Source organism: Lepidochelys kempii, chromosome 25 (genome assembly GCF_965140265.1).
Source record: "Lepidochelys kempii isolate rLepKem1 chromosome 25, rLepKem1.hap2, whole genome shotgun sequence".
NCBI classification, from domain to species: domain Eukaryota; kingdom Metazoa; phylum Chordata; order Testudines; family Cheloniidae; genus Lepidochelys; species Lepidochelys kempii.
Window position 1 is genome coordinate 4,159,284 of NC_133280.1, and position 19,506 is coordinate 4,178,789.

At 43.5% G+C, this 19,506-nt stretch overlaps 1 protein-coding gene across 10 annotated transcripts in view; it reads left to right on the top strand.

Annotated features, from left to right (window-relative positions):
• Positions 1 to 19,506, top strand: part of PIP5K1C (phosphatidylinositol-4-phosphate 5-kinase type 1 gamma) — a 74,820-nt gene that overhangs the window by 28,418 nt on the left and 26,896 nt on the right. For 9 of the 10 annotated variants that reach the window (XM_073324532.1, XM_073324536.1, XM_073324533.1 and 6 more), the window contains exons 2-5: positions 12,699 to 12,730; positions 17,177 to 17,269; positions 17,654 to 17,784; positions 18,484 to 18,601. In XM_073324532.1, the coding sequence (XP_073180633.1) occupies positions 12,699 to 12,730; positions 17,177 to 17,269; positions 17,654 to 17,784; positions 18,484 to 18,601 (374 nt within the window). Of the gene's footprint in view, positions 1 to 6,108; positions 10,062 to 12,698; positions 12,731 to 17,176; positions 17,270 to 17,653; positions 17,785 to 18,483; positions 18,602 to 19,506 lie in introns of those variants that run through there. The other variant, XM_073324535.1, reaches the window with a different exon arrangement.

A 19,506-nucleotide genomic window follows, 5' to 3' on the forward strand; every position in this document is an offset into this window, starting at 1 on the left:
TTCCTACTCAGTGGGATAGTTTGCTCTTTTGGCCTTAATAATGTCTCTTTGAAAAACTGCCAACTGTCTTCAATTGTTTTTCCCCTTAGACTTGCTTCCCATGGGATTTTACCTACCAACACCCTGAGTTTGCTAAAGTCTGCCTCCTTGAAATCCATTGTCTTTATTGTGCTGTTCTCCCTCCTACCATTCCTTAGAATCATGAAGTCTACCATTTCATGATCACTTTCACCCAAGTTGCCTTCCACTTTCAAATTCTCAACCAGTTCTTCCCTATTTGTCAAAATCAAATCTAGAACAGCCTCTTCCCCCCCAGTAGCTTTCTCCACCTTCTGAAATAAAAAATAGTCTCCAATACATTCCAATAACTTGTTGGATAATCTGTCCCCTGCTGTGTTGTTTTCCTAATAGATGTCTGGGTAGCTGAAGTCCCCCATCACCACCAAGTCCTGGGCTTTGGATGATTTTGTTAGTTGCTTAAAAAAAGCCTCATCCACTTCTTCTTGGTTTGGTGGTCTGTAGTAGACCCCAACCATGACATCACCCTTGTTTTTTTACCCCTTTTATCATTACCCAGAGACTTTCAACAAGTCTGTCTCTTATTTCTATCTCAACCTCAATCCAAGTTTGTACATTTTTAATATATAAGGCAACACCTCCTCCCTTTTTTCCCTGCCTGCCCTTCCTGAGCAAGCTGTACCCTTCTGTACCAATATTCCCAACATGCGGATTATCCCACCAAGTTTCCGTGATGCCAGCTATTTCATAGTGTTGTGTGTTTACTAGCATTTCGAGTTCTTCCTGCTTATTCCCCATATTTCTCACATTAGCACTCAGACATCTACGATACTGATTTGATTTCCCTCTCCCCACTCCCAGTTCTGTGTTGTCTCTCCCTTATTTCTGCTATAACAGCCCATGCTCCCCACAAAGTCCGATCCTTCTCCCAGGTCTCCGTATTTTTTGACTTGCTTGTGGGCTTTGGTGACCTGCCCCCTTCGAACCTAATTTAAAGCCCTCCTCACTAGGTTAGCCAGTCTGTAGCCAAATATGGGGGAGTTCACAGCTATAGACTGTGCCAGCAAGAGGCACTAAAATGAGTGTCCAGGGATTCTTGAAGCTACCCCAGTCCCACTTTATCTTGAGAGAGACCATGTACAGTGTGGTATAGAAACTGTTCTGGGGGGCTCAGAGCTCTCTGCTGTTGCTGCATAGTAATATTTATATTACGGTAGCACCCAAAGGCCCCAGCCCAGATCAGAGCCCCTTTTTGCTAGGTGTTGTACAAACAGATATAAGAAGACATTTTTCTGCCCTGAAGAGCCTACCATCAAAATAGGCAAGACAAAGGGTGTGGGAAAGAGATTAATCTATTCTGAGGCCAGATAGGAGCATTATGATCATCTAGTGTGACCTCCTGTGTAAACAGGTCGGAGAATTGCCCCACAATAATTCCTAGAGCAGGTCTTTTAGAACAGGCGTTCTCAACCTTTTTCTTTCTGAGGCCCTCCAACATGCTATAAAGACTCCACAGCCCACCTGTGCCACAACAACCATCTGCATATAAAAGGCAGGGCCAGTATTAGGGGGTAGCAAGCAGGGCAATTGCCTGGGGCTCCCCACCACAGGAGGCCCTGTGGAGCAAAGTTGCTCTGGCTTCAGCTTCAGCCCATGCAGTGGGATTTCAGCTTTCTGCCCTGGGCCACAGTAAGTCTAATGCTGGCCCTGCTTGGCGGACCCCCTGAAACCTGCTTGGGGCCCCCCAGTGGTCCCCAGACCCCTGGTTGAGAACCACAGTCAAATCACTCAAATCAATAACCTGTCTTCATTGTTTACCGCTCCCACAATTTTTGTCATCTGCCAACTTTATCAATGATTTCACTTTTCTTCCAGGTCATTGATAAAATTGATAAGTAGAGTAGGGCCAAGAACCGATCCCTGTGGGATGCCACTGGAAACACACATGCTCTCTGACAGTTCCCCATTTATGGTTACATTTTGAGATCTTTATCAGCCATATTTGTAATCTCATTAAAAAAATCAAGTTAGTTTGACAGGATCTATTACCCTTAAACCCATGTTAATTTGCATTAATTACATTACCCTCCTTTAATTCTTTATTAATAGAGTCCTGAATCAGCAGCTCCATATCTTACCCAGGATTGGTATCAGGATGACAGGCCTATAATTATTCGGGTCATCCTGTTTACCCGTTTTAAAAATTAACACAACATTCGCTTTCTTCCAGGCTTGTAGAACTCCTCCAATGCTCCAAGACTTATTGAAAATCAACATTAATGATCCATCGAGTTCCCCAGCCAGCTCTCTAAAAGTTCTTGGATGCAAGTTATCTGGACCTGCTGATTTTAAAAATGTCTAACTTTAGTAGCTTCTGTTTAACATCCTCCAAAGATTACTAGCTGAATGGAATGTTATCACCATACAATGAGAATATATCTGTTGTTTTCCTCAAATATAGAACAGTAATATTTATTGAACACTTTGCATTTTCTACATTATTATTGATAATTCTACCACCTACATTGAGTAATGGACCAATACCATTGGCAGGATTCTTTTTATTATTGTCCTTAACTCTGCTGGCTATAGATTTCTCCTTGTCCCTTTCCTTCCCTTATCAATTTTCTACAGTACTTAACTTCTCATTTATATTCATTACTATTAATTTCCCCTTTCTTCCATTCGTTATATTATTATTTTTTATTTGTTACAGCTGCCCTCATTTCCTCTCTAAACCAGGTCAGTTTTTTAACCAGCACGGCCTTCTTCCTTGATTACGGGTTTGTGGCTTTTGGGATATCTGGTATTCATTCTCGTTTTTCTGATTAAATTCTTCCCTGAGCTGATTTGGCTCACAGTTGTCTTCAGCTTTGTGAAATTCACCCTATTAAAGCACCGTGTGTGTGTGTGTGTATATATATATATATTTTACTGGTCTGGACTTCATTCAACTTGCACATTATAAATGTGATCAAGTCTTGAATACTTGTACACAAGCTAATATTAGTTTTTAGTTCAATGATCAGTTCCTCTTTATCTGTTAGGACAACGTCTAATATCGAATTGTCCTGTGTTGGCTACAACACTTTGAGTTAAGAAATTGTCATGTGTAATATTTAGAAATTCCAAGGATGTTTTAGTACTGGCAACATGAGACTTCCAGCATATGTCGCTCCAGTTGAAGTCCCCCATGATCACATAGCTTTTTCCTCTACACTTTATAGATAGGCGCATAAGGTAGCAGTCATCCTGTTTCTTAGTGTGATTTGGTTGTCAGTACCAACTAATACCCGACCTTGTATTGTATCTGTTTGAATGCTTATGGATCAATATTCTGTATTATTTTCTTCTGAATTATCAGTTACTCAGAAACAGGGCAATGGCATTTTTGACAGTGCCACTCTTCCTCCCGCTTTGTCCACTCAATCCTTCTTAAATAGGCTTTAACCATAGATTTTAACATTCCAGTTGTGCAGAACATTCACCAGGTTTCTGTAATATCACCTAGATCAAATTTACGTTCACAAACGAGCAATTCCAGTTCTTCTTTGTCATCCTAGCGTTGGTGTATCGGCAATTCCAGAATGCCTTCTCTTCATGTCCTTTGATTCCTTGATTAATATTGTTCTCAGCATCTTGATTTGTGCCAGCGAAGAGTTTATATTTTCCTCTTTCGTTATTCGTTTAACCCCTTCCTGACTTTTCTGACCAGTCTGTTCCCAAGGTGATTGGTCCCGTTCTAGTGGGGTGGAGTCCATCCAAACTATCTAGCCCCCTCTCTCCATAGAAGGTGGACCAACATTCCACAAAACAAACCTCTACTCCACTTTACTGAGTCAGCGATTGACTTTCATAATCTTCTGACTTCTGTCTTCCTTCGCTCGTGGGATAGGAAGGATCTTGAAGAGGATTGCATGGATATTCTTCAGCACACTTGTGTGCAACATACAATCAGAGTGTAGAGGATGTTGGTTGGCAAATGGCATGGTAGTTCCACCTGGTGGTGGTGGTGGTTGGTTTTTTACATACTGTGAGGGAGCTGAAGAATTAATAGGAGTAGAGGAGGGAAGGAAGGGAGGATAAAGAGGGGAGTATGGAGGACCAAGCAGTTGAAGCTGTAGTGGTGGGACTGGGAGGTAGCTGGACGTTCTCCCTCTCTGCTGATGGGTCGTTTACTCCAGAGACCAAATTGAAGTAAGTAGTCTGATACCTCCACTCATGTCTGGGGGCCTCTGAAAGTCTCCTGTGAAGCCTGCTCCAGCCAGTGGCTATGGAAAGCTGGATGCTACTCAGTTCTACCCTCTTCGATACAGCTTGCTTGGATGGTAAGCTCTCCAGGGCTTGAGCTGTGTGGTACTTATAATGCACCATGCTCACTTATGGTGCTGTAGAATGCCTCATCTAAACACAGAGCTGAACTAGTGTGACTTGTTTTATAGCTTGTTAGTTAAACAGGTGCAACTCCTATTTATAGACAGGCCTAAAGTAACTCACTGAATTGTCCTGAATGCTCTAGGGGAGAATGGATTCATTTCGGTATATAAAGTTTGCTTGCCTTTTACAGGCTCATCTTATGTTGTCTTCCCCCCTTAATGAGTACAACCTCTCAAATTGCTTTACTTCACTGATTCTGTAAGCTCACAAATGGCATAAACTGCGGAATTTTCTTTGTTCTGGGTACAGTTAGCCACAGCAGCTCCTCGCAGGGATGTGCTGTATTTTTTTTTAATAGTGGGTTACTTTACCTCCTCAGCAAGCTGTGTTGCTTTTTAAAGGGAAGTCTTATCTATTTAACAAGGTAAAGTAGGTCATTGTAGATCTCTGGGAAGGCCAGTTTGTAAATAGCTTCCCCTTCAGAGTGATGTTACTCTGTTTTCCCTCTAATTACTGCCCTCGTGCTGTGCCGCTGGGTAGGAACTGAGACTGCATGTTGTGGGGACAAGATGGAGGCGCTCTGAGGTTGGCTTCATCCCAGTCCACTTCTTTCCATTTGATGCATTCTGAATGCCAGCACTGATTTCTCTTCTACAACCTAGCCTGGCGGGCTTGCCTACTTAGGATGCTTATGAGTCTCAGCGTGAAGTCCTTTTTTGGCATCTTTTCCGAATTGCTTTTTCCTTAATTTCTTTTAAGATCAGTCTCTAATGGAAAAGAACAGCATCGTGCCGTCTCTTAAGATGGATATTTCATTTCCAGTACTTCCCACCATATTTCTCTTAACATGTCTATATGTGTTTTCATTCCCTTTTTATAGCTCATACCTCTGCGCTCTCCACTTTCTCTTCCAGTGCTTTGTAATGTAATACATTGACCAGAACAAGCTGCAGTTAGAACTGACCTAACAAGCAATCTTCACATCCTTGATGCTCTCTTTGCTTCTCCATATTGTCTAGACAGGTTAAGAATGTGCATGGTTCTTTGGTATATAGGCAATTCAAGAATTCCTTCTCTTCATGTCCTTTGGTTCCTTGATTAATATTGTTCTCAACATCTCAATTTTGTGCCATCTGAGTGCTCATATCTTCCCTCTTTTTACCCTCCCATTTTACTAGTTTAACCCCCTCCTCATACAATCATCTTCCTCCTGCAATTCAGTTTCATTCAGAGCAAATTGAACGAACATAAAAATGTTTTGTGTACATGCATTGCATTATAGTAGCATAACATACAATCTTCTAGTTGATTGGAAAGGGTCAGCACTGAAGAAATGTCAGGATTTTAAATGTCACTGCTAGTCACAAAATAAAAATGTAGTCCAGTGCTTTCAGACACTATCTTCCAAAGTTCAGCTATGTTGCGACTGCTAAAATGGACAACCAGTGTTGATCGGCCAAAAGTCTTTTATGCACCGTCTATTGCATTTTTTTCTGGTGTTATCAATATAACTTTCTAATAAAAGGATAATCATAGAATATCAGGGCTGGAAGAGACCTCAGGAGGTCATCTAGTCCAACCCCCTGCTCAAAGCAGGACCAATCCCCAATTTTTGCCCCAGGTCCCTAAATGGCCCCCTCAAGGATTGAACTCACAGCCCTGGGTTTAGCAGGCCAATGGTCAAATCACTGAGCAATCCCTCCCCCCACCACTAAGTGGCATTTCATATTCAGGAGTGTACTTATTTACTGACGTCTGAGGTTGATTGTAACAACAAATGAGTCCTCGGTAAATTCACCAGCTACTCAAGCTTTACTTCCTTGGCCTTACCCTGCAGAACATCACAGTAGCAATAACATTGGTAGTGGTAGGGGTATCTTCATTATAAGACCCTATTATCAGATGTCTGTAAATGTTCTGAAGGAGTTACCCTTGGATAGAAACTTCTTGTGACTCTTAGCTCAGAAGTGAACATTTTTGGTGGCTTTGTCAAATTTCTATCTAGCTGCTTTTGAAGGAATAGCTTTGAAAATTTCTTCTTTAGTCGTTTAGCTTTTCAAGTTTCCCCTTTGTGCTTAAATAACTGAAAAACTTAATTTTAAAACTTCAGTCTTTACATAGGTTTTGGCCAATGAGGGCCTTTTTGCCTTTACTGAAATTTGGCTTAGAAACGGCATATGGGTAGTCTTCGGATTTTTTAGGCTATGTCGACACTACGCACCTTTTAGCAACACAGCTGTGCCATTACAGCCGTACCACTAAAAGGTGCGCAGTGTAGTCACTCTTTGTCAGCAGGGGAGAGCTCTCATGCTGACAAAATAAATCCACCCCCACTGAGAGGTGGGAGCTTTGTCGGTGGGAGAGCTCTCCCGCTGACACAGCGCTGTTCGCACTAACGCTTTTTGTTGGTAAAACTTTTGGCGGGGGGTTTCACAGCCCCTGAATGACAGAAGTTTTACTGATGAAAGTGTGGTGTAGACAACGCCTCCTATACATGCACACACCCAACTGTAGATTCTTGGGAAGGCAGCATGGTCTGGGAGGCAGAAGCACTGGGTTCTATTCCTGCCTCTGCCAGTGACCTGCTGGGTGATCTTGGACATGTTCCTTTACTTGTCTCCATCTGTAAAATGGGAGTAGTTCTGAAATCTCTTTGTAAAGTGCTTTGAGACCTGTGAATAGACTAAGCTAACCTATATATATAACCTGTATAAGTAGGGGCATAGCGAGCAGATCGAGGGACGTGATCGTTCCCCTCTATTCGACATTGGTGAGGCCTCATCTGGAGTACTGTGTCCAGTTTTGGGCCCCACACTTCAAGAAGGATGTGGATAAATTGGAGAGAGTCCAGCGAAGGGCAACAAAAATGATTAGGGGACTGGAACACATGAGTTATGAGGAGAGGCTGAGGGAGCTGGGATTGTTTAGCCTGCAGAAGAGAAGAATGAGGGGGGATTTGATAGCTGCTTTCAACTACCTGAAAGGGGGTTCCAAAGAGGATGGCTCTAGACTGTTCTCAATGGTAGCAGATGACAGAACGAGGAGTAATGGTCTCAAGTTGCAGTGGGGGAGGTTTAGATTGGATATTAGGAAAAACTTTTTCAGTAAGAGGGTGGTGAAACACTGGAATGCGTTACCTAGGGAGGTGGTAGAATCTCCTTCCTTAGAGGTTTTTAAGGTCAGGCTTGACAAAGCCCTGGCTGGGATGATTTAACTGGGAATTGGTCCTGCTTTGAGCAGGGGGTTGGACTAGATGACCTTCTGGGGTCCCTTCCAACCCTGATATTCTATGATTCTATGATTCTAACCTAGGGCTAAGCTAAATAAGATTCTTGAACCTATTTAGATTGAATTGTCTTGGGACTTTACAACTCTTTACAGCCTTTTTTCATTGCCATGTTTACTGGAAAAGTCATGGAGCACACCACAGTTAAGTATTCAACTTAAACACCCTGCACAGTGAGGGAAAAATTGTGGCTGCATTGGGAAAACATCTGATTACCTTTACCGCTCTAAAAATCCCCCAAAACAAAACCACCTTCTCTGAAACATCTGATCTGTTTTGGCTGAAACTTTCCAAATAAATTTACCCTGAGATAGACACCTAGCATAAAGAATTTCAACCCAATTGCTTAATTTGGCAAACGCTTTATAAGCATCGGGACAGTAATGGAAAGGGTTAGGCAACCTTAGCTGTGTTGCCACTGGCTCCTATCATAATACTGAATAGAAATGTATTCAATTGTTTTTTCCTGATGTGAAGTCTTAACCCAAATGTTACCAGTTTGCCACCTGTTAAGTTTACCCTGTGTCTCCTTCCATGCATTCTCCCTGCTGTACAACTAGGGCCGGAAGTTGGCCCACAAATAAATCGGTGAGGAGGTTCAGCCCATTAGAACTTAGTGCACCTGCGTTTAGCACAGTGCAGTTATATTGTACTGCACTAGGGCATCCAATCCACTGGCTCTTTGAGTTAATTTCTATGAAAGCTTTGCAGTCGTCATTTAAATCTTTAAGTGTTGCCTCATTTTTCCACCTGAGTACAGTCGTGGCTGTTCAACGGGCTTTGGAGCAGACAACTAAAGTTAAGATGTTTTCTGTCATTGATTATCTAGGTGCCAATCTTTATGGCAGTGAGTCACACTTGCTCCCTAATGTGAGTTTGAGAAGAGTTTGCTTTATGGCCTATTTCTCTTCTATAAAGGATTGTTTTGGCACCCTAGAATCTCCTACTATAGAACTTGTGAGTGAAACCAGTTTCAGTTAAGGTGTTTACTTTTATATAGATTCTAGTATTAAATTAAATCAAAATGAGTGAATTATTCTATAAATAAAAATAAAATAGTTTTCTTTTTTTATATTTAGCTGCAGTTTTTTCATTAGAACCCCAGAATGTGGCAGGATTCTCTTTAAAGGGGCATTTGACATCTGATATGCTAGGTCAGCTGTAAATTACAACTGTGGCCAAGATTTCCAAAAGAATGTAAGGGAGTGGGGCACCCCATATAGGTAGCTTTGAAAATTCAGCCTGTATCCTGTCGTGCTGATGTTTTGTGGGCCACTTACTGGTGGTGTATGTGAGTGTCGTAGGTAGCTATAGATCAATCTGGATGTTGCTCAACTGCAAGGAGGATACGTCCTTTGGGACTTGCCTTGATGGTGAAGAAGTAGGATGCAAATAATAAATTGGGTTGTTTAAAAGTACTTTAACTTGTGCTTATTTGTTAACGAAACAACTAATTTTCTCTTCCAGTGTGTCTAGTCTCAGTTTAAATACCCATGATTTTTCAAGGAAGTTACACTATAAGTGAATGCTAAAAGTGGAAGTCAGCTCCCAGAATCTCTCTCTGTATAGCTCTGTAAATGTGCATGGTGCTTTCAGAAATAAATTCAGTCCTTGCCCCAAGGAGTGCTTATATTGGAAGAACAAGAAATTGTGACAGCAGCCAGAGGAAGAGTCAGGGAAGGGGTAAGGGTTAAATCAAACAGAGATGGGAGTTGCATTGTGCTGCAATCAGAATTCTCAGCTCTGAATGTTTTGGGGGGCGGGGTGCCGCCCTTTTTTTTTTTTTTTTTGGTTGGGATAGGACAGCAGCAAGTCAAATGTACAGAACATACATTGCCTTTAAAAACAAGGGCTGAGATGGAGACAGGCAGAGAGTTGGAGTTACAGTAGAGTACCCTTGTATGAAGTGGCTGTCTTGAAAATGGCCCAGTGTGATTATGGATTTTTCGAGTTACATTGAGTAAGACGGTTTCAATTAGCTTGTTCAGTGTGGAAACTTCCTAAAGGAGAGCTCCAACTCATCCATAAACCCAAGTGCTGTGTTTCGTGGCTGTATTACTCCTGGAGCTAGAGTTAAGTCAGTTTTTTTCCACCAGGCCATCTGTCAGCTTACTTAAGAGATAAGCACAGCCAAATGCTGCACGCTGAGTAGCCAATGGAATCCTTTCGATTTCTGCACAGACAGCCTGTTTATTTTGAAAGCCGATTTTTACTGTCAATGCTGTTGTCCCCCGAAACGAAATTTGTTCCAAAGAGCTGTGATCCCTTGCCCTAGGTGGCTGTTTTGATCACCCCTACTCCAGACAATCAGTGTGGACTCCGCACTTGGAACACAGACAACATTAGACACTCCAGATGCTGAGCACTAAAGCAGCTTATGGTAATTATCACAAAATTAAAGATAATTCTCTTGCTCTGGAATTCGGACAATGTGCAGAAAGATTAACTCCTGTGGAATACAAAGCTGTAGCAGAAGGGGCCTTAGCCTTTACCTTCCTACAGTCAGCATAGAAAACATAGCCTCTATGGCTCAAATCCTGCTCTGTTACACTGTGCACCTCCATTGATTTCAACAAGGCTATGCTGGTGTAACTGGGAACAGAATCTGGCCCTTTGAATCATGCCTTTGAGTAGATGGCGTGTTTGTTGGCTTTGAGAAGAGGGGCCTTGTCCTGAGGAACTTACAATCTGGATAGACAGCACAGGCACACAGGAGACCATGTTGTGACCTAGAATGGTTGTGAAAGGATTTTCTGTCTGCTCGTCGTCCTAGCGGAGGTTAGTCCTGTGAGCTCTGAAGTGAGAGTGAGCGATATGATTTATGCAAAGAACAGTATTTCAGAAGAAGAAGAAAGTGCAGTGGAATGGAATCCAGGGCCCTTCTGCTCATCCTTCCTACTGGTCATTTACCTGTTGCACTTGGGGGAGTTTTTAAAAAAATAAATGAATAAGATATTTGGTTCTGTTTGCCTAGGGCAATCTACCTACGGCTGGTTCAGCTCTAGCTGTGCTAGCAACATCGGGAGCCCGGGGGTGGTCAGCCTGCCATCACCATTCAAAGCATCAGGTTGCCTAGACCTGCTCCGTGGAAGCCGCTGTAGGCCTGTTGATGCCAGGTCTCCTCATATTTTTAACACAGGATCTGGGCCATGGATGCAGTGGTAAACTTTTATTTTTAAATATTCCTAGTGAAAATCAAGCCACTGAGATCATCTTCCAGCATGTGTTCAGAAAGGGCCCAGCCCCAGGTGGCCAGTAGGAAGCGCTCTTCTTTGTTTGTTTCCTGAAATATAACCGAAGGGAGCCCTTGTCATAGGACCCTGTAGGTGCATTGTTGTGGGGTCAGCACGGTATTAGGATGTTCCTGCTAATCTCAAATTCTTGTTAATACTAATTTTGAACCAGATCTTGTAATACTGCCACTTGTTTGAAAATCTCTGAGCTCTTCAAGAAGGGTGGGTATGGCACATCCCAGCTTACTGACAGCATCCCCTCTTTTTCTGAAGAGCTTTCGGGTCAAGCTGCGTTAGTTCCCATAATGGTCTGACCGAATGGGAAAGTCTGATCAGCAGCGCTGGCTCCCTTGGCCTGCACTGCTCCATGCTGGCATGTCATAAGTCCTAAAGAATTGGACAGAAACATCCTCTTGCTCCTCCTGCCTTGCTGAAACAGCTACTCCCTTAGACTTTAGGAAATCTGCATTTAGGCCATGAGTAGGAGCTGCATCAGTTACATGTCTGCCTGGTGGTTCAAGGGCAGGTTAAGTGGGGAGGGGTGGCTGCAGGTATGGAGCCTTTGTTCTGTGCAGAATGAATTTCAGTGTTCTGCTTTGCAGCATGAAATCCTTCATTTAGAAGGATTAAGGATTGTTCAATAGTCTGCTGATCCTATCGTTCCTGTAAACCTGGAAGCATGTACAAGGCCTGTGTCTCTCTCTCAAACCAGGTAACTGAAAGTAGGTAACGCTAGTTAGGCAGCCTCACAGTGAAATCCATTATTTCTTTTTAAAAAGGGCTTTTCCCTCCCATTTAGCACATTGGCTCTTCCAGCAGAACTCTCCATTTAAGGAGATGATTACTTAACTTGCAAGCCTTTAGGGCAGCTCTGCAGGGGTGTGCTGTATTGCTGAAAGGGCTCCTCTATGAGCAGCTCTTGATGCTTGAAGTCATCCAGGGTCAGCTTCATGAAAGCCAGAATTCTCCAGAATTGGGGGCGGTTGAGCTGTTGATATGTGCACATAACTGCTTGGGTTTTTTTGTTTTTGTTTTTTGGGTTTTTTTTCCTTTGAATGAAAATTTAGTAGCTCTGCATTAGCCCATTGCAAAGGCCCCTTGTTCTGTTAGTGTGCTCTGGTTCAGACCGCAAAGGGGGCTGTTCTTATTTAGAAACGTGCATGGCTCAGTCTGCAAAGTTTGACTACAGATAAGGTGGGAAAAGGATGGGCTTGTGTTAAGGTGCTAATGGGACATGCTCAGACTTTGCCTTTCTGTGTGACCTTAGGCAAGTCATTTAATCTGTGCCTCAGTTCCTTGTCTGTAAAATGGGAATAATACTTCCTTCACCAGGGTGCTGTGAAAGCTAATACATTAGTGTGCTTGGGGTTCTTTAAGTAGATCTGGGGCTCAATTCAGACCAGTCTTTCCTCTTGTTGAGCGTCTAGAAGAGAGCATCATAAAAGCCTCTTTGGGTTTTAATAATTATTCAGCATAGCACAGTCCCATTACTAGAGGAGCAGCAAGAAGTAGGGGAAAGTTATGTCAATGTAACACCTTTAGAGTAAAAACCCCACCGACAGCTAGGAAAGAAGACATGGGCAACCTATGAGCTTCTAAAAGCCAAGTTGTCCAGGCTTGTTCTTTAACTTGGGACCCCTGCACTTGCAGAAATGAAAGCTGGGCAAAAAATTGCTGCCTTGTTTCTTCTGACTATTTGCTCGACTGATCAGCTGTTGGGATAAATGCACCTGCTAAGAGCCTGTGGCCATCCTCCTACTGACCTACTGTTCTTCTCTCCTCAGGTCTGGCACTGAAGAAGACTGCCCTCACTGAGGTGAGTTGCATACAACTGTTTAAAACCTTTTGCAGAGGGGTAGAGAGGACCCAAATAGAACTTTTATGGCGCACAGTTGAAACGGAGGAATGTGCAAGGTGGGAGAGTCATGGTTTTTTAAGTAAATCTTGGTGTTGGTGAAGGTGCCAGGTTGGCAGCCTATGAGAATGAGGTCCTCTATCTTCCTACAGAATGGTTGGCAGCAGGGCAAGGTATTGGGGGGTGGGGTGTTTTTGACCTATAGTGATCACATCTGGGGAGGGTATTTTTCATGATCCATTCAGCCCTTCTGTCTGCTGACTGCTAGTGGTAGGGCAAATTATGGTGATGGGTTTTGTTACGTTGATATGACCATTTGGAACTGGACTGAGACCCACCAACTAATCTATGTAATATTCAGGGATTCTCATTCTGAAGGCTAGAATGTCTGAGTCATGTGGAGCAATGGAAACTGCAACAAGCATGGCTGAGAATTCTTTTTATTGAGTGTCACCAGGTTGACTCATCACTGGGATTTGTTACTGATCAGTTTAAGTTCTCAGCTATTTCGACTCTACAAGTTACACCTGTGTGAAAGCATGGGCTTTTAGCTAAAGTAAGCCACTTTTAGCAACATGTAACTGTACCAAGCCAAGAATCCTAGACCATTGTAATGACAGCAGAATCTCAACCCATCACCGCCCTTACTCTACAGACAATTTTCCTGCAACAGTTTCATTGGTTGTATGTGGGAAAGTGCACAGATGGATTTCTGGGCCCAACTGCTACAGTTCAGCAGGTTCAATCACTGGGATTCACAGTCTATTAGTGTCCAATTTTTAACTTCTTGGATATTTTTGGCTTTTTTTACAACATGACTTTGATAGCACAGGCTTTCAGCGTGTGTGTGTGTGTGTGCGCGTGTGAGAGAGAGCGCGCGCGCACTGAAGTGGGCCATCTCACCATTGCTCTCCACTGGGCTGAGCTAGGACTTGAGATCCAAATTCGATTCCTGCCTCTGCCACAACCTTTCTGTATGACCCTGGACAAGTCACTTAATCTATTTCCTAACTGTCCAATGGGGATGAAACATCCCTACATCTCAGGGGTTTTGAGAAGATCGTCTTAAGGATTTTATTACTACAGTGACGAAAGCCATGTAAGCACTTGGCTACCAATGCAGGCCCAAAATCAAATCCCTGGCCTTCTGGTCAAAGCTCTGTAACCCTTCACCAGTCCTGAGCAACTCGGGCACCTACAGTCTAACACAACAAATGTATGTACTGAAACTGGCCCCCATCTAAGTATTTGAACCTCAGCAAAGCACATTTTGTCTTTCTTAGAATAGAGATCCCAATAAATTGAGCTTCATTAAGCAGCATGCAAGTCTCAATCAGAAACGGGGAAAGCTGCTGCTAAGATTCCTAGAGCTGAGACTAAACTTGAGAGCCTGATTTTCAGACCCCATCCTCCAGCTAGTCGATGGGAGCTGCAGGTGCTCACCTGAAAATCGGGCCTTTAAATATTTGCTCAGTTCGCTACTTTAGTTACCAGATTTCTAGTCAATGCTACACATTGTAGCTGCCAATCCCACCCTCTCTCTGCTGCTGTGCTTGTGTGGGTCAGTTTTTGGCATTGGTTTTAGAATCTGAGTAAGCTCTTGGCTCTGGTTAGTGTTTCCACTGAGAATGAAGCACAATAAGAGCAAAAACTTCGTATACTCATGGATTTAACAGCCTGTGATGAATATAAGCTATGCAAATATAGCATCTCTTCTAATCCCCCTCCCCGCCCCCTCTCCGCAAGCTACTCACCTACCACTTGTCTCTGTACCTTTCGACAATCCCACTGCTCTTGGTACACCTCTGAATGCTGCCACTGAGTGTATGCGCCTCATCAACTCTTTGAAATCTCACCTTAAAATTCATCTAACTCTTGTTTATGCTTGAATTTTTCTCCCTTTGTTAACTGTTAAGTAATACTGTGCAGATTTAGTGGTTGTAGAGCTAAAACAAATATTAGAAAAGCTGCTATAAATGTCTTGGGCGAGGTGGGTTATTGTGGGTGCATCTCCCCAATGCTCCATTGATTTGGCTTCTAGGTGCAATTTGTAAAGTCCTGAATGTGTATCAGTGTGGTCAGGTGGGTAGAGCACTGGACAGACTTAGAAGACCTGGGTTCTAAATTCCTGATGCTGCTACTAGCCTGCTGGAAGACCTTGGGCAAGTCCCTTCCCCTCCCCGTGCCTCAGTGTCCATTTGTAAAATGGGGATAATGATGCTGACCTCTTTTGTAAAGTGCTTTTAGATCTGATGAAAAGCACTATGTAGAAGCTAGATGTTACTAAGCACAGTAGAAGAGATGATTATTAATTACATAGGGGGTGGATCCCAGGGATCACCCCTCTGTCACTCATTAGCTAGGATAAGGTTACAGTTTGCTAAGTCGCTCTTGGTTTCTGTAGTTAAACGCCACAGTTGGCAGCAGGGAGGGTCCCCTGTGCCAGCCCCTGATCTCTAGGACAGTGTTCAGCCAATTTTTGTTTGATCCAGCTGTGTCAGACTGAGTAATAAGGTTTGGTGCAGGGTGGGGGGGGGGGTCATTGTTTGTAGGCACCCAGATGCTGTGATGGGCCCTCCATTTAAATGTCTAACAATAATTATAATTTTCTATAAAGAGATGGCTCTGGGAGTATGTTAGCAATTCTCACACCTCCAAAATCAGCACCTAGTGGGAAATTAAACTTCTGGACAGGCTAACTCCTTATTTCATTGCACAAATAAAGATCCAGTCCTCTCTAGGACAGGAAATGCTCTGTTATGGTTAGAACAAGGGCCTGGGCATTGAGCCCCTGCCCTCTATCCCCAACTCTTACTTGCTATGTGACTTCAGTCACGTAACCTGTCTGTGCCACTGTTGGTCAGTGTGTAAAATGGGGTTAATTACCCACAGCATGGGGTGGGATTGCAACAGTTTTAATTCATGTTTGTAATGAGTTTTGAGGTCATTGGGTGGAAGATGAAAAATGTAACATTAACTACATGTGTGGATTAATGGTAGTCAGAATGGCTGGAGTCTGCTGTAGAAATGTCCAAGACTACACAGATCTTTATAGAAAGAAATAAAGGCATCCAGTTGGTCCTGTCCAGAAGGCACTCTAGCAGCTTGGGTAATTGGAAGGAAATATTGCAATACTTTGCTGCAGTCTGAATAGATTCACTCCCTTTGTGTAAACTTCAGTGTTGATAAATTGTCAAGTGCTGCAGCATAGATCAATACCACTGATGCAGTGTTCCTCCAGGAGAGACTGCCTTGGGTCATTACAAATTGTGCCTAGATGAGTCATGTCTAAAGCCATGGCCAGCTGTTAATGGTGTCACAGAAGCAGAATGCTCAAGCTCCCCCCAGATGTACATGGTGAGTCCACTGAAAGTTGTTGGCGCCTGTGATGCTTCTCCACCACCGTAGGTAGTGGGCAACTGCAGAGTCATTCAAGCAGCATGCCAAGGCAGAGATGTGTTTAGGTGGGTGGGACTGCAGAGAAACACTGCCTTGAACTTTACAATGTGCAGTTGGCTTGATGTGTAGAGCTCTGCTGCTGATCCTGGAAGGAGCAAATGGAGGAAAGAGACGGGACAGAAGGGCTATCGTTTTAGTGTTGGTGCTCAGACCGCACTTTACGCACCTTTGCTACGTTTCTGGAGGAAACTGCTACAATTACAACAATTCACCTGGCTTGGTGAATCAGTCGTTCATAAACAGCAGCTTGCTTAAGTGAAGTGTCTCCCCATGAACACAACACTGGTGATTCATTATCCACTCTGCTTGCTGACTTTCAGATGGAGTATAAGGGGTTGGCTTTGAGCTCTAAAGCCCAAATGGCCTGGTACATCGAAGTGATCTGTCTGTCTAGTATTTGATTCACATCCCCACAGTGCCCACAAACATGAATGCAGTTCTACTCCCATTACCCTGTGAGGTGGGGAAGTATCGCCAGTTTTCAAATGGGGAACTGAGGTACTGAAATTAAGTAACTAATTGTTTTGGGGGAGTTCGCTGGCCTTCATTAGACAGGAGGTCAGAGGATCATGATGGTACCTTCTGACTTTTACACAGGGAGTCTGATGGAGTTGGGAAACAAACGTAGATCTGAGTCCCAATCCAGTGTCCTAACCCAAGACCATCCTTCCTCCCAGTATGTCAAGATCCACAGTCCTGTGTGTGATAAACTCGCTGGCTATCAACTCGCCTCTCATCCTGAGGGATGTATAATTTAGTGTTTAAAGCTTGCTGGTGCCAGATACATCTGTATGCACTCTGCAGATCTTTACACGGGAATAAATGCAGACCATTGCATTCCTTATAACCACAGCACCTTAGTCCTGACTGCACCACTGTGCCTCTTTTCTTCCTTCCGCTAGCGTAGCTTTTCTTCACCACTCTGACCTGGAAACTTCTCTTTCCCAGGCCCCATCATTATCAGGACAGCCTGGAGTTGGCCAAGGAAAGAAGATAGGTCATCGAGGAGTTGATGCTTCTGGCGAAACTACCTACAAAAAGGTTCCGTCTCTTGATTGATTTCTGGAGGGTAGTGGCCACACATACAAATGGGAGGTTGAGAATAGAATAGCGACCAAGTGTGTATGAACAGGTCATTCAAACTGTAAGAAACAAAGGGGGAATACAGGTGTGCGATTGGCTAACCAATTTGATTAAATTTCCCTGCAGTGTACTGTGCTGACCTTACACGCTACAAGCATTTCACAACTGTCATTCTATAGAAACCTGAGGCACTCTATAGTGGTGTTCTCTTACAAAGCAGCCAATATCTGAGACCTCCCACAAGGCATCAGCATGATCAGAGCATCAAGGATACCTATATTTGGGGGCTGTTGCTGTAACTTAACGGTGAATGTGCATTGACTGCTCTCTTCCTTCTGCTAGACCACTTCGACCACTCTGAAGGGGGCCATCCAGCTGGGGATTGGTTACACAGTGGGGAACCTGAGCTCCAAGCCAGAGAGAGACGTCCTGATGCAGGATTTTTACGTGGTGGAGAGCATTTTCTTTCCCAGGTAAGAGGACAAGTGAAACAAAATGCAGGGGCTGGCTGTTTCCTTTCATCATGCTGATTTTAAAGGGGCTTCATTCTAAGCAGAAAGGTGGGCCCTCAGAATTTCAAGTGTGCACCTATTTCTTACCGGCATATTACTGGAAGCATTAGAATCCATGGTGCTGCAGCTCAAGAGATGGGGTTAATTTACTATGGGCTGTGATATATCTGCTTACTGGGCTTGTTAGCCTTGAAGCTTTTGTTGCCTTTATAATTGTAGTCCTTTTTAACCTACCTATGTGGAATTTTCACCTCCAGATGTTACATTATCTTTGTACTGAGACTGAGGAAACCCCCCAGCCAACAATATTCATTGAACCACTTCAACTTTTGCATGGCTGAGCTGTTAATGTGCAGGGCTTACAGAAACTAGAGTCTAGAGTATATGTATATACGTCTAGCCTTGCAAACTTCTATTTGCTCTTCCTAAGGAGTGAGTTTCCTTGCCAGATGGTTAAAATATTAGATCTTTTTGCTAGTGTCCTGATGAGGTCAGGCAAGATCTTTGTGCCTAGGCTGGTGGCTTCTTGGAATGCCTTTTTGCAAAGCTCAATTTTTCCTTTTTTTTCGTATCTATCAACTGGCTGGGTGTAAATGTGCAAATATGCGAGGCATTAATGTGAAATAACATGCCTGCTCTTTTTGTATCCTTTCCATGCAGTGAGGGAAGTAACCTCACTCCAGCTCACCATTACCCTGACTTCAGGTTCAAAACCTATGCACCCGTGGCTTTTCGGTACTTCCGGGAGCTCTTTGGAATTCGTCCAGATGATTATTTGGTATGTATGGAGTTCTTTATTTCTCTGTGGTTAGTACTAGGTATGAATGGGCTTGGATAGAACTGCTTTACTTGAAGCCTCAGCAAAATTGAAGATGGGGAAACGCCATACCACAGACTGATATGTGACCAGTCAGCTGCACAGGATTAGGGGGTTTCCTTGGATTTTTGTTAAATTCAGTCTCCAGCTAATAGCTGGGGGAAACTGAGGCATGGAGTCAAGTGATAGGGTCAGTATCACAGGGGGAGTTGAGGTCAAATTTGAGGAGAGAACACAAAGAAAGCCAAACATCTCCCACCTAATATTTGGTAGCTGGAGACTGAGGTACAGTACTGGGATTAGAGAGAATCTCTGATCCTGTACATTAAGCAGATCCCAAATGTGAGGCAGTCTGTGGTGGTGCTTCTTTTCTTGTACAGTCTGAGAAAGACCAGCTGGAAGAGTGGGTCTGAGAGGCTTCTGGTGTTTCTGCTTCGGTTTGCCAAGTCCATTCCCAGCAAATTAGGTCTGTTGGGGCACCCTCTGTTAAAGGAAGAATGGAATAATCTACTGTCATGGAGTCTTTAAAGTGTATTTGGTTAAAATGATATGGTGGGGTTCTGTGTCTCACTGACAATGCAACAAATTTACTCTGTCTACAAGAAAAAAAGACAAGTATTCTAAACTCCCTTGGAACCTCAGGGAAGATGTTTGCTGCCTCATGCATCATCCCCAGTAATAAAGATTGAACAATCTGAGAGTTAACACTTGGTAAGGTGAAAATCAGAATAGACTCCAGCTTGCTCTCCTAGAGCTGAAATGGCTTGTCAGGGCTAACCAGTCTTCTCCTGTAAGATCGCTGATTGGCTTTGGAACAGACTGAGGCCGCGTCTGCACGTGGGTGCTGGAGGGGCACAGCTGTGGGG